This window comes from Pseudopipra pipra, chromosome 1, assembly GCF_036250125.1.
Source record: "Pseudopipra pipra isolate bDixPip1 chromosome 1, bDixPip1.hap1, whole genome shotgun sequence".
Lineage (NCBI taxonomy): Eukaryota > Metazoa > Chordata > Aves > Passeriformes > Pipridae > Pseudopipra > Pseudopipra pipra.
In genome coordinates, this window is record NC_087549.1 from 115,528,573 (window position 1) to 115,541,982 (window position 13,410).

At 35.5% G+C, this 13,410-nt stretch overlaps 1 protein-coding gene across 9 annotated transcripts in view; it reads left to right on the plus strand.

The window, feature by feature from the left end:
* Nucleotides 1-13,410, plus strand: part of SLC4A7 (solute carrier family 4 member 7) — a 93,923-nt gene that overhangs the window by 69,974 nt on the left and 10,539 nt on the right. For all 9 annotated transcript variants that reach the window (XR_010434660.1, XM_064672646.1, XM_064672666.1 and 6 more), the window contains 9 exons: nucleotides 1,969-2,102; nucleotides 2,670-2,915; nucleotides 6,089-6,194; nucleotides 8,074-8,235; nucleotides 9,198-9,311; nucleotides 9,730-9,891; nucleotides 10,149-10,400; nucleotides 12,607-12,675; nucleotides 13,095-13,268. Coding sequence is in view for 8 of the 9 variants with exons in the window: in XM_064672646.1 (XP_064528716.1) it covers nucleotides 1,969-2,102; nucleotides 2,670-2,915; nucleotides 6,089-6,194; nucleotides 8,074-8,235; nucleotides 9,198-9,311; nucleotides 9,730-9,891; nucleotides 10,149-10,400; nucleotides 12,607-12,675; nucleotides 13,095-13,268 (1,419 nt within the window). In the remaining variant the exon portion in view is untranslated. The remainder of the gene's footprint in view (nucleotides 1-1,968; nucleotides 2,103-2,669; nucleotides 2,916-6,088; nucleotides 6,195-8,073; nucleotides 8,236-9,197; nucleotides 9,312-9,729; nucleotides 9,892-10,148; nucleotides 10,401-12,606; nucleotides 12,676-13,094; nucleotides 13,269-13,410) is intronic.

The window sequence follows — 13,410 nt, forward strand, 5'->3', positions numbered from 1 at the left end:
ATGGCGAGCAGTTCATTGTGTGTTTATGTAACGGACAGGATATGTATGTGCTTGCACTAAAGGTATGTTGGTCACAATAAAATCAAGTGTCTAAGGTTTATGAGCAGAAAATACTCTTCATTGTAAATGATTTGAATGTGAATCATGTCCTTACAAAATTTTGATAGCGTTATATAACATAATACCAGCACCTTTTTTCACAGAATATCATTGTACTTGAGTTTTTGGAGCAGGGAAAAATTACTTCATATCAGCAGTGTTAATAACTTAGTGTCAATTGGCTTATGAGTAAACTAGTTTGAAGTGTATTTTCTGTTTTTAAATCTATCACAAAGAAACAAGGCTTTGTCCTTTCAGGGGAGGGAAGCATATATTCAGACATGTCCTTTACAAATTTTAAGATTCTGGTAAAGCTTATAATGATATAAAATTCTTCTTGATACTTAGATGAAGTTTTAAAGCTTGTATTATATTAAAATTCAGTTAACTCTTCTATCTCTTCCAAATATTTCTGTTGACTCAAATTTTTGTTAATTGATGTAGCACTTGAAGCTGATAGAAAATGCAGAAATAAATTGTATCTTTTTTGCATGCTGGTATCGCCACTCTAAATATAGGAATTATTATCAGAATGTCAGCGTAAATTCTGAATTTACACGTATAATTATGAAAATATATACTCCTTTTAAAGCTTGATTCTTAAACACCTTCTTTCTTTTAGCTATCTGGAATTGTTTGTGGGTTTGTTCCTGCCTTCAGATACTTGGTGTGCATCATTGAATAAAACATTTAGTTACTGCACACACATGTTCAAGCACAGTAGCTGATACTGTAAGGTACACAGTTTGTCTTTGAAACCTTCCCTCGCATTCTCAGAGGTCATCACGTCCACAGTACTCCTCTCCCTGCTACCCTGACTGAGAGCCCCAAGGTTAATGCATTGACTAACCAAAAGCACTAATTCAAAGGTAATAGAACAAGAGACTGGGATTATATCTTTTTTCCTAATATAATGAACAAAGGACTCATTTTCATTTTTAATAACCCCAGTTCAGCAAACCATTTTGACCATTTTCAGATGCTTTCCTGAATTGGAGCTCAAGATTGCACAGATACTAGACTTGCATAATTGCATAATAGCAAACGCCTAAAAATTCCATCAGGAACCCTGTAATTCCATTACAGGAATCTGTAATCCATGACTTCTTATAGTGGTAGGTGGTGTAGTTAAGTATTTTTAAAATTAAATTTAGTATAATTTTAGTATTTAAAATTCCTGCCCCTCCCTTTTGAGGCGCATATTAACTGGTTTATTTTTTAGCAGATAATGTTATAGTAAAACATTTAATTCAAGAACTGAAGTAGTTATCTTAATTCAGTGAAAGAAATGCATTACCAGGTGGGACATTGGTTTACTGCTCATCTATTTTTGGTGTCATGTATACATAAACCAGTATCGTTCAGTAATTTCCCCTGCACCTCCGCCTGTCAGTTTGTTTTTTCTTTTGTAATGCTTGGTTGACTAATGCAGGTTTGATACGGCAGGCCGTATCATGTTTTGGCACAGGTATGTTGCAATATATATATTAATTTTCTTTACAGAGACAGATAATTCTTCCCATAAACTACATGTTTAGTAACTTTTTTTTTTTTTAAATTTATGTTTTAAACATATATATAATTGTTGGTATGCTTTTCCTCCATAGCTAGCAGGACTAGTAACTTGTTCTAGTTGGATGGCTTTATGTTTCTCAGGAGTGAAACTTTCAAAATCTTTTGTCCATGGTATTGTTACTGCAAAACTGTGTTAAGTTATTCTTGTCTCAAACATCAGTATTAATTGCAATGTTTTTACATCTTGTCTTGTTTCTAAGTTAATGCATCTTAAAGCTGTATTTATGCAGATGTGATGCTAAACGTTAACCTGAAAGGCAGCATAGTTACAGCAGTTTCTTTTCCCCCAAACAGAGTGCAATAGAGTCTCTCTTTGGAGCCTCATTAACTGGGATTGCCTATTCTCTCTTTGCGGGGCAACCTCTTACTATCTTGGGAAGCACCGGACCAGTTTTAGTATTTGAAAAAATATTATTTAAATTTTGCAGGTAAGTGATGTTTATATTAGCCCGATGAACTTTTTAACTTTCTAACCTATTAGAATAGCTGTAATTGAAAACATATGTGCATTAAATGTGTATCTGTCCAAGATGATAAATGCAGTGGCAAGAGACTGAGAAATTTGTATAGTTTGGGAAAGCTGTGAGGCACTGATGAACCTTAATGAGAAAATCAGTGATAAGAAGTGTTTAGGACTTTAATTAAAGTTATATTCTGAGTGTATGGACATGTTGGTTTTGGTTCTGCAGGGGTAAGCAAGGGTTGATCGGCAGATCAATCCAGGAGAAACCGTCTGGGCAGTTCTGGAGAGATCATCCCTGTGGTGCTTCCCAAGCTAGGTAGTTGCACTGTCAATCCTAGAAACACCTTGCAGTGTTGCTTTGCTTTGGTGGAAGATGAGACAAAAAAAGTTTCTGTGTCCTTCAGAGCTAACATCAAGGATGAGAAAAGGGATGAATACCTATTGAGCTTGGCCTCAGTATCTGTTTTCAAATAGAATATAGTATTCATGATTTTTGGCTCAGTTAATACTTTTTGTTTCTTTGTTCACACAGGGATTACGATCTTTCCTACCTCTCCCTGCGAACTAGCATTGGTCTGTGGACTGCATTTCTATGCATTGTGCTTGTAGCCACTGATGCCAGCAGCCTTGTGTGCTACATCACTCGTTTTACTGAGGAAGCTTTTGCCGCCCTTATATGCATCATATTTATCTATGAGGCATTGGAAAAGCTTTTTCATTTGGGAGAAGTATATGCCTTCAATATGCACAATGATTTGAATAAACTGACTTTATATTCGTAAGTACCAAGTTTCTATTTGTTAGTGAAATAAGTAGGAAAATATAGAGACATACCATTTACTAACTAGCAATGGGTGCCTCTTCCAAGAAGGATAGGAGGAATGCTGGGGGTGGTATGGGCATGAGAAACCTCAGAAAAATTCTATTCAGGATGCAGTGGAATTGAATTCTCTGCCTTAGCTATGGGTGGTTGGAAGGGATGAGGGGCCGTGACAAAGCCTGCTTTAACTGCAGCTTTACTAAAGGTCAGAAAAGGAGTTCTGCCTTACTACTTCTAGAAATCAAAGCTTATATTATAGTTTCATGAAAGAGGAGGAGTTGGATTACGAGCTCACACCTGCCAGAAGGAGATTCTGCTCACCGTTGCTGAGAGAAGCCGCTCCATTTCACATAGCTTAAATGAAATCAAAAGTGCAGCTGTTCTTTGATTCATCAGCAACACAAAATAAACTGTTTATCAGTGATCCATATGTTCAAGATCAGTATCAGTAATACAGCAGATAAACCACAATGTGAGAACACTTCAGAAATACTAGTAAAAACCTATACATTTTTAAATTGTCTTCTATTACTAATCTCCAGAAGTTCTAATTGCTCCCACACCAATATTTACCCTCCTGCCCCAGACATGTGGATTACAGTCTCACACACCATCTTTGAGGAATACAGGTTTCTCTGCTAATGCCCCCCCTCCTGCTGGACATGTACATCCTCCAGTTTTAGTTGTACCTGTGTGGTTACAAAGTGGTGGTGAGGGAGCCCCCAGCGAGGTCATGTCCATACACCTGAGGTGGGAGTTCCTGCTTGTTGCACTGGGCAGTCACTCCCTAGTTGGAGAGCAGAGTACTCACCATTCTGCTGGGCAGCTGCTCTGCCTGGCTAAGGCAGAGCTCATCTTGCACACAGAGTGACTCCTGGCAAGGTTTTGACTATTGTGCGTCTACTCCAAGATCTCTTCTCACTTTTACAAACATTGATGCTTCTTTGCTACTTTTTTTCAGGATGAAAAGGCAAACACCCTCTCAGACTGCTTCTTGTGTTCTGTTCACACACGACATTTGCACTCACTTTATTGTCTGAACAGCTTTTAAGACCAGGTCCTGTTGCCAGGAATGGGCCATGGAAGTACATTCACTTCCCAATTTCCCTTTATTTACTGGCTGATCATCCCTCTGTTTAAATGGCTCTGGGACCTCACTGGACTCCTATATGAGCATGTTAAGTTCACTAATAAGACAGAAACTGCTCTGTAGGTCTTCTAGCCCTCACCACCTGATTGTGTTTTGCTATAGGCAGGCCACAAGGGTGGAGAGAAGAAAGTGTGATTTTTTTCTTTGGTTTGTCTCTGTGAGGTATCACATGTCTTTCAGGACGTGCCACGGTGTTCAGCTTTGATTTGTCCTGTATTTTTTTTCTATCACAAAGCTGTAGGAGATTCAACCTTTTACAATTGCTCTTTGTCTCTTTTCTTTTTTTTTTCCCTCTGTACCCCCAATGGTGAAGAGTGTGCAAAACAAGCATGCTTATCTAAGTGAGCCACAAGACAATCTCAATACTCTTACATTTTCTGTTTTTTTTTTCTTCTTCTGGATTTCCACTTATCTACTTGGTGGCATCCGTTATCTTCATTGCATTTGTTGAGAAATTTCTTTTGTCAGTCTTCCCTTTCAGCATGCTTGTTTATGTTACTGCCTTGACTAACAACTAAGTATGCTTTGTTTTTTTCTCATCGTACTTATGGTTGCAATTCTTTTCTCGTCTGATGATTCTGTGTTTGCAACTACCTTGTATGAATTACTGCTTTTCAGTCCTCTCCTATTTCCTTTTGCTGTTACTGTAGGATTCAGTTAACAAAATATGTTTACTTACTAATTTTTAAGTCCCCAAAACATTGTACTTTGCAAATCTAGGTTCTTTCTGCCTTTGCACATTTAGTGTTTTTTTTCCTTCTTTACCTTCACACCATCAAATGCAAATTTGCCCTTCCATGGTTCTTTGGGGGTTTTTTTAGTGTCTTGGTGAATCTGATAGAAAAGGAGACTCATTTCTTGCTTATTACCTGTTTCTTTTCTTCTACATAAATGTTTACCTGTTAAGCTTATCATTTGGTGTACTTGAATTTTATTTGAAAACATCCCATTAAATCAAAATAGTGTTTTGGTTTTTTTTATTTTTTTATTTGATGTGTGCTTCTGTCAACCTGTCTGACAGAAGGGTTTCTGGTCCAAGTGTGAAAAAGAGTGCAGTAGGGAGGGACACTTTTACTCCTACAAAAATGTTACTAAAAAAAGCATGTTATGTAGTTGCTTTAAACTCAAGCAGTGTATGCATTTATATCTTCAGTTAGCTCACTGCATACTCAAAAATGGTGTCTTACTTCAGCATGACAGGTTTTGGTCATGTGTAGATCAGAAGGCATGCAAATATAAGATAAATGGCTAACTATCAGAGCTTTAGAACAGACAAAAGACTTAGAAACTTCTAGAGGCTAGTCACATAGTCTAGTTTGAAAAGGAGTTAAAGGATTTGTTGAAATGTAGTCATCTACACCAGTTTTTTAAATGAAATGGTTTCAATATCTCTGTTTCCTCTTATGTTAGTATGCAGTAAGACTAACTGAAGATTCACTCATTTGTGGGATGTTATGCAGTATGGAAGTCTAAAAACCTTCACTGGTACACAGTCATAGAAAACTATTTGTGCCAAGTTTGTTGAATTATTTAAAAATAACACAATATTTGTTAGTATAGGGTTGTTGGAAAGTGGAGTCATTTGGATTTTTGTCTTCATCTGTTACTCACAATATGTAGAAGTCCACATATGTTTTGTATTTCATTTTTTTTTCAGGTGCTTCTGTTTTTAAAAACTGGCAGATCAGTCAAATAGTTAAGTCAATATTTTACCTGCTTCTCATTCTTTAAAATACATAGTTTTGGGGGTTTTTTGTACTATTTGTTAAACCTCCTCAGCAGTTGTCTCTGATTCTTGATTTTCCCCACCATGCCAGTAGTTCGCATGCTGTAAGGAGGAGCCTTTTACTCTGCTTCTTTCCTAAAAGGTTGAGATAAACTCCGGCTTAAACTCTTAAGCATTTTTGAATTTACTGCAAATTGCTGCATTTTGGCACATACAGCTTAAAAGCAGGAAAACTATTTTTTTTCTTCCCTTCAGATGTGTGTGTTCTGAGCCTGAGAAACCAAGCAATGAAACATTGCGTGTGTGGAGGAGTATGAATAAGTCTGGGGAAGATATAGCATGGAGCAACCTTACAGTTTCTGTGAGTATCTGAGATCTATATATGTCTCTGTGTGTTTGTATGTATAAAAAATATCTGCACAATACCAGTTTGATTAATATTTTTTCATCTGATTTCTTTTTTTATTTGAACGTGGATTGTTTTCCTTATAACTGTATTTCTGAACCCTCTCATTCCTTCCATGAGGCTTTAAACAGTCATTGTAGAGATTTCAGTGAGCGAGTCCAGGGCAGTAAATGATAATATTTTAGTAAATGCTAATACTAATGCTACAGTAGTCTGCTTTAGGTAGCCACTTTAGCCTGATAGGCAGCACAGTTGTCTTCCTGAAGTGCAGATGAATATGATGAGGGGAATAAACAGGAACTTTGTTTCTTCCGTTTCCTGGAAAAGATGAACAAATATTTTTAAGATGATGTAAAGATGGAATCTGCAGTAAAAATGTGGTAGCAAACATGTTCCATTAGTTTGTTGGACATTGGTATAACTAGAACAGAATCAAAGGATCTACCTAAATATTGATTGGAAGAAAATAATTATTTGAAATTGAAAATAAGTGTTTGGAACAAGGTTGAAAGCATTCCTTTCTGAAGTGGATTTTATACCAGTATCTGATTTTGTGGGTAGGTGAAGAGGGGATAGTTTCTATGTGGAAGTGCTCTGGGAGGCTTTAGGGAGAAACACTTTTGCTGATTAGTAGTTCCTTGGGTGGTGGGAGGTGGACTAAATGCAGCTGTGTACAGCCACTTTGTGTACCCTGGCATCTTGTTTCCACCTACATCTTTGATTTGGATCTGGTATAAATTTTGTGTTGCATTTGCTAGCAACACACTGTGTGCCCACTTTAGGCATCTGAGGCTACTAAAGCAGCAGCAGCAATCTGTATATGGGCTCCCATTGTGTCTAAGCCTAGACATTAACACTGAAAGTATGTGTCTTCCACAGCAAAACCACAGTGCTTTACTTGGGCTTTAGCAGTGCTGTTTTCTGTGTACCACTAATGACTTCTAGTTTACCATAATCACTTAGAATGGCAGTTTCTCTTGGACTTAGTTTTTATATTTACTTTATTATTTATTTTATATACCTTTTCATCCTCTGAATCACCTTTAGTCTACCTGAGAGATGGAACTGATCCAGGATTTGGTTGTGCTTGTAATCAAACTACGTTGTTAACAAGAATTCTTGTCATAAGTTACATTTCCAGTGATTACTCTGCTTTAAGACTAGGTTGTGGCAGTGCTGTTTCCAACTATTTGATTTATTGGCTTGTTGATTCCTTGTACCTCCCTGCGTCTGCTTTAACTTTTTGCTTTGCATTTCAATAAGCCTTTTGGATAGGGATCATCTGAACTGGTTTTCTTTTTTATTCAAATCCCTTATTTACCATGCATTTCTACTTTGCCAGAAACTTTTTTCTTATGGTTGGATTAATCTTGTTTTACAAAGTCTGTTTATTTTCCTTAACGGTATCAGAACAAAACAAAATCATCAATAAAGAGGTGAGAGAAACTGAGGAGATGGTTTTTTTATGTCTGTTAGCTTGAAAGTTGATGTTGGATCTTCTGCTTTTCATGGGCTTAGTCCTCAGTCTTTTATTTTATATACATTCTATCTTGCAATGCTTTGAAAAACAGAATAAAAATAATGTGAAAGTAAAGGAATTGGGCATCTCCCAACATTTTGGCATCCTGAAATAATCAGTGATGGCTACTGTGGCTTTTCTGGAACAGACAGCACACATTTTTGGCATTTCAGGGTAGGTAGTGATAAAGGAAAGAACCCCCTTTTTTGGGATTGTGGACGTTCTCAAATGTGTTTTAAATCAAAAAGTTGCAAGCTTGATTGAATATACTATATGTATAAAACATAGAAATTTAAAGAGTTTTTCTCTTTGCAGGAATGTTTAAAATTTCATGGTGTGTTTCGTGGATCAGCTTGTGGCCATCACGGACCATATATTCCAGATGTTCTCTTCTGGTCTGTCATACTATTCTTTACCACATTTTTCCTCTCCTCTTTCCTTAAGAAATTCAAGACTAAACGCTATTTCCCAACTAAGGTAATTCTGATTAGAGGCTGTTGTTATCTTGTGATAAATACCTTAATATAACTTAAATTGAAATTTTTATTGCGATATTTATTTTAAGACAGAAAAGGAGATTAAACCCCCAAAATTAGCTAATAATTGCAAAAATGAAGACATTAGAGGAAAGAAATCGGCTGCAGAAAATTCAGTTCTTAGTTTATACTTTGTTATAGTTGTAACAAGATGTTCTAAACATTGGAAGACCTAATCCCTTAAGTTAATGGGAATTGCCAGATATCATTTGGAGAGATAATACTGCTGCTGTTTTCCTCGCTTATCCATACAAAACAGTTGATTGCTTTCCCCAGACTACTGATGTTTGTAGAGTTCTGAGTGGTTTCTCAGGGGAATGTGTTTTCTAATAGAGACTGATATAATGATGATCCTTGGACTGATTTACACATTGTCTTGTAGACAGAATGAAGTGGTTAGATGTTCTATAAACCTCAGCCTACTCCTGCAAAATGTTCCTTATGTTTAATAAAATTATCTCTGATAATCTGAATGTATTGCAGATTATCTGCCTCCTATTGATTAAAACATCAAATGTATGAATATTGATTTCAGAACTCTTCAGTAATGTTACTGACTTAAGCTACAAGAGACTAGCTGTGATGGCTGAGTCCCCTGGTAGGGTTGAGGGGACAGGAAGGTGATGAGGGAGTTATTTTGCCTCTTGCAGAAAACCACTTTTAAATGAGGTAATTGGATGAACAGCATTATGAGGTAGTTGAATGTACAGAATGTTTATCTTAAGCAACTTCATATGCTGGCAGGCAGATTAGTGTGAAAAAACAGAGAAAATATATGTAATGTTCAGTGACATAGTATAATGTAGACAGACTTCACTTTTCATAGGGGAGAAATTGTCTTTCTGTACATGCAAATTGTAATGATGAAAAAAACAAGACTTAACACAAGTCTTTCCTTTATAGGTGCGTTCTACCATCAGTGACTTTGCAGTATTTCTGACCATAGTAATCATGGTTTTGATTGACTATTTTATAGGAATACCTTCTCCTAAGCTCCATGTTCCAGAGAAATTTGAAGTAAGAAATAAAACCTTTTGAAAATGCTTGCAGTTTTATAGACAATAAAACAGTGGAGTTGTATAGAAACAGAAATGTCTCTTTTTTGCTTACAATGTAGTTGATCAAGTAGTCTCTCAGAAAAGATGGATGTCTCACCTGACAGAAGAGACTGCTTTATATTATAACTGAAAAGGAAGCATTCTTTTGTGCAAATGTACAAATATGAGGGATTGAATGGATTTGTTTTAATTTTTTCCACATAAATGTTATGTTCACTTGTAATAGCTAAATCAGTCTTTTGGTCAAAGCCATTGGAAAAAAATCTGAATGCATATTTAAGAAACTGATCTGTTGTTCGTTGAAGTTGTTTGCAGCAATAAAATCTGCATTCTGTTATAGTCATTTAATTCTTATTCTTGTTGGGGGTTTTTTACAGCCCACCCGAAAAGACCGAGGATGGTTCATAGATCCTCTTGGAAGCAACCCTTGGTGGACACTCTTAGTTGCTGCTGTTCCTGCTTTACTCTGTACTATTCTCATTTTCATGGATCAACAAATAACAGCTGTTATTATAAACAGGAAAGAGCATAAACTGAAGGTAAAGTAATTTTTCTGAAAGCCTAGTGTTGCGTAAGTCAAGTTTATTTTAAATCAGATTCATTCTGCAAATTTATGGAACATTAACAGCAGCTACTAAATAAATGTTTAAATTGACTAATAAAGAACAAATACAATTTTGTAGACCCTCTCAAAGTATGTAATTTTATAGTTCTAGATTATTTACTGGCTGAGTTGGAAATATGGTATCATATAAATAGAAAGTTTATCAAGATATTTGTTTGCTTAATTTTACAGAAAGGCTGTGGTTATCATCTTGATCTGCTGATGGTTGGTGTTATGTTGGGGATATGTTCTCTCATGGGTTTACCATGGTTTGTTGCTGCAACTGTCCTGTCTATAAGTCACGTTAACAGCCTGAAAGTTGAATCTCAGTGCTCAGCACCAGGAGAACAACCAAAGTTTTTGGGAATCCGGGAGCAGCGAGTGACAGGATTGATGATTTTTGTGCTGATGGGGATGTCAGTGTTCATGACCTCTGTGTTAAAGGTAAAAGTTTTTCCAAAATAGTTTCTTTGTGCTTTTGATTTTGATGTTGTGATTTAGCATTTCATAATGTTAGGAAGTTTTATTATGTTAAGTAAAACATGCCTGGACCCATTCTTTAATTTCTTTTTTAGCAACAGATGTTAGTTGAATAGAAACAGTGTGGGAGGATGTAAGAAAACAAAATCTGAGAAAACTAGGAACATAGTGAGTAGTAAAGAAAGCAACCTTTGTCTGTCATACCTGGTTTTCTTGCCAGCTCTTTTAGTTTATTGAATCTATATTACCCAAAACCCGTAGTTTTTATGGGAGTGCATAAATGGGGAGAGAAAAGGAATGTGATAAAGATATCAAGTTACTTGAGCAGAAGTAATACAATACAGCAGAAGGAACAAAACCATCTGGTTTAAAAGGTGATAGTCAGAAATTATATTGTTCACTTGTTCTTATCTTCAGCTTATTAAACTTCATTTGATGCTTATAGTGTCAAGATTTTCTTACGCATCATCATGGTGTAATAGTGATTTTGCTGGTTGTATTGTAGGTTCAGATTACACTTTTTCTCTTAATTGATATCCCTAGTGGCCTTTCAAGGACTTTATTGAAAGAAAACTACTCAGTTCGGTTGGCTTTTTGCTCAGATTTTACTAAAAGCTCTTCAACTTCTGCTTAGTTGTTTCAAATCCAGTAGTTAAAAGGAGAAACAAAAGAACTGCTCTTTGTTGCCAGAATATCAGATATTGCATCATTGCTAATACCTTTATAGAATTTTGCAAAAGTCAGTTTAAAGACAGATCATAAGTAATTTCATGAGAAACATAACTTCTTAAATTTAGATAATGGGAAGGAATAAACCTGTGAACACACAGCTATAGTTTAGTAATTAGAGTTACATATTGTAAATTCTAAAGAATTGGCCATTTGTATGTGTTAAAGAATGTCAAGGTCTGAAAACAATAAGGCTGTACTAGTTACTAAAAATAGGTATTCAGAGTTGACAACCTCTGGTTGAAAAGCTACCAAGAACTTTGCTATATAATGCAAATAATCAGAAACAAAAGCAAAAATAATGAAATAGATTTATTGTTGCTCAAAAGCAAAAGTTAAAAGTGCTGATTGCTGAAACAAGATGTTTACCCCATGTTAAAACAGCTGATTCTTAGAAACTAACGCTTTTTTAATGGACCTGTGGTAACAGGAATGAAATAATTTCTCTTGTTTTTTATTAAATGTTTTTCTTTTTCAGTGTGAATGACTGTTATTGTTCAAAAGAAGTAAGGAGAACAAAGCCTTGCATCTGTCAGTTGCTGTGCTTTTGTTCCATGTGTGGATTTATACTGATTTAATGCAGTAGAAGTTAAAATATCAAATTATAGAACTTACAGTGAAGACACTAGCCATACCACACACACAGTAATGAATCCCTAAGGCATAGTTTTATTCCACACTGTTTAATCAAAGCTTGATTAAGTTCAAGTTCAAGCTTGATAGTAGCAGTTTTTATTAAGATTTCAAATTGTACATTGACTGTCCTTTACTTGAAAGCTTCACTGTAGAGGTTTGATGCAAGTGCCACTGAAATCAGTGGATAACTTTGTTATCTTACTAGGCTTTAAATTATATTAAGGGATAAAATTATTTAATATTAAATTATATAAGATGTATATTATATATTATTATTTAAATTATTGTAAATTTTATCTGCAGTAAGCTTTAAATTGATCTTACTGAAGCAAAATTTAGCTCTGAAAAATTAGCAGACTTTCATAGCTCAGCTGGTATGGTGGGGTTTTTGTTTCAACTGCTCCAGAAATGCAAGATAAGTGATCAAAAGTAAGACTTCATATGGTAATTTCATGAAGTTGTGCAGAATCCAGTAGTGCCAATACAGTTCCTATCAAATTGCAACATAAAGCAGTATACGTAGCATGAATAAAAATCTTGGTTGCAACCTAGAAAATTGAATGAATGGGCAGTCAAGATGGAACTGCTTTTTTAATCCTGGGGATAGCCTTGTTAGTTCTAGATTTTTTTGCTACTCAGTGATGCATATATTTTCTCTATAAATAAAGGGCCTCAGATTTTACAGATTTCACTTCAGTAAAATATAAAGTAAAAAATAACTTGGTCTGTGTCTTTCTCTGATATGGACTGCTATCTTATGCCGTGTTGATTCCACTTTTAACTGTGAGTGTTTTTTCTTCCCCAGTTTATTCCAATGCCAGTTTTGTATGGTGTATTTCTTTACATGGGAGTATCTTCATTAAAAGGCATTCAGGTAAAATCTGATATTAATGAGCAGTTTGTTTAACACTGAAAAGGAAACTGTAACACACCACATTATGTGAGCCACAATAATGCTACTCCATATTGTCTGAATAGTGTGTAGGATAATTTCCTGAGTGTCACAATTCTTACAGTATTGTGCCTTCACTTTCCAGTTCTTTTTAATTTATTCCTTCAATAGTCTAGCCAAGAAGCAAATTTTCTGCAATATTCTGGAATTTTTTATTATTAGTGTGAGGGGGGGGGAACCCAACAAAATAGCCCCCAGTTCCACCTCCTTGAATATTCAGTGTCTTTCATTAGTGTTTTATTTGGAATTAGCTTACCTTTGTGGAGTCCCGTAAAAATGTTTATTTTCTTTCGGAGAGACATAAAATAATTAACTGAAGGATGATTTCATTTTCCGTGCAGTTTTTTGACCGTATAAAATTGTTTGGAATGCCTGCCAAACATCAACCTGACTTGATTTATCTACGTTATGTGCCACTCTGGAAGGTTCATATCTTTACAGTCATTCAACTCACTTGTCTAGTTCTGTTGTGGGTGATTAAAGCCTCTGCAGCTGCTGTTGTTTTCCCTATGATGGTAAGTTTTCTTTTTTACAAGTTAGTAATTTTACAAGAGTATGTGATTTATCCAGAATCTCTTCAAAAGATGTTTGTTGCTTTAAGAAAGAAAGGAGTGGGAAAGAAACCAAAAACCCCTTTGAAACACAAAGACTTTTCAT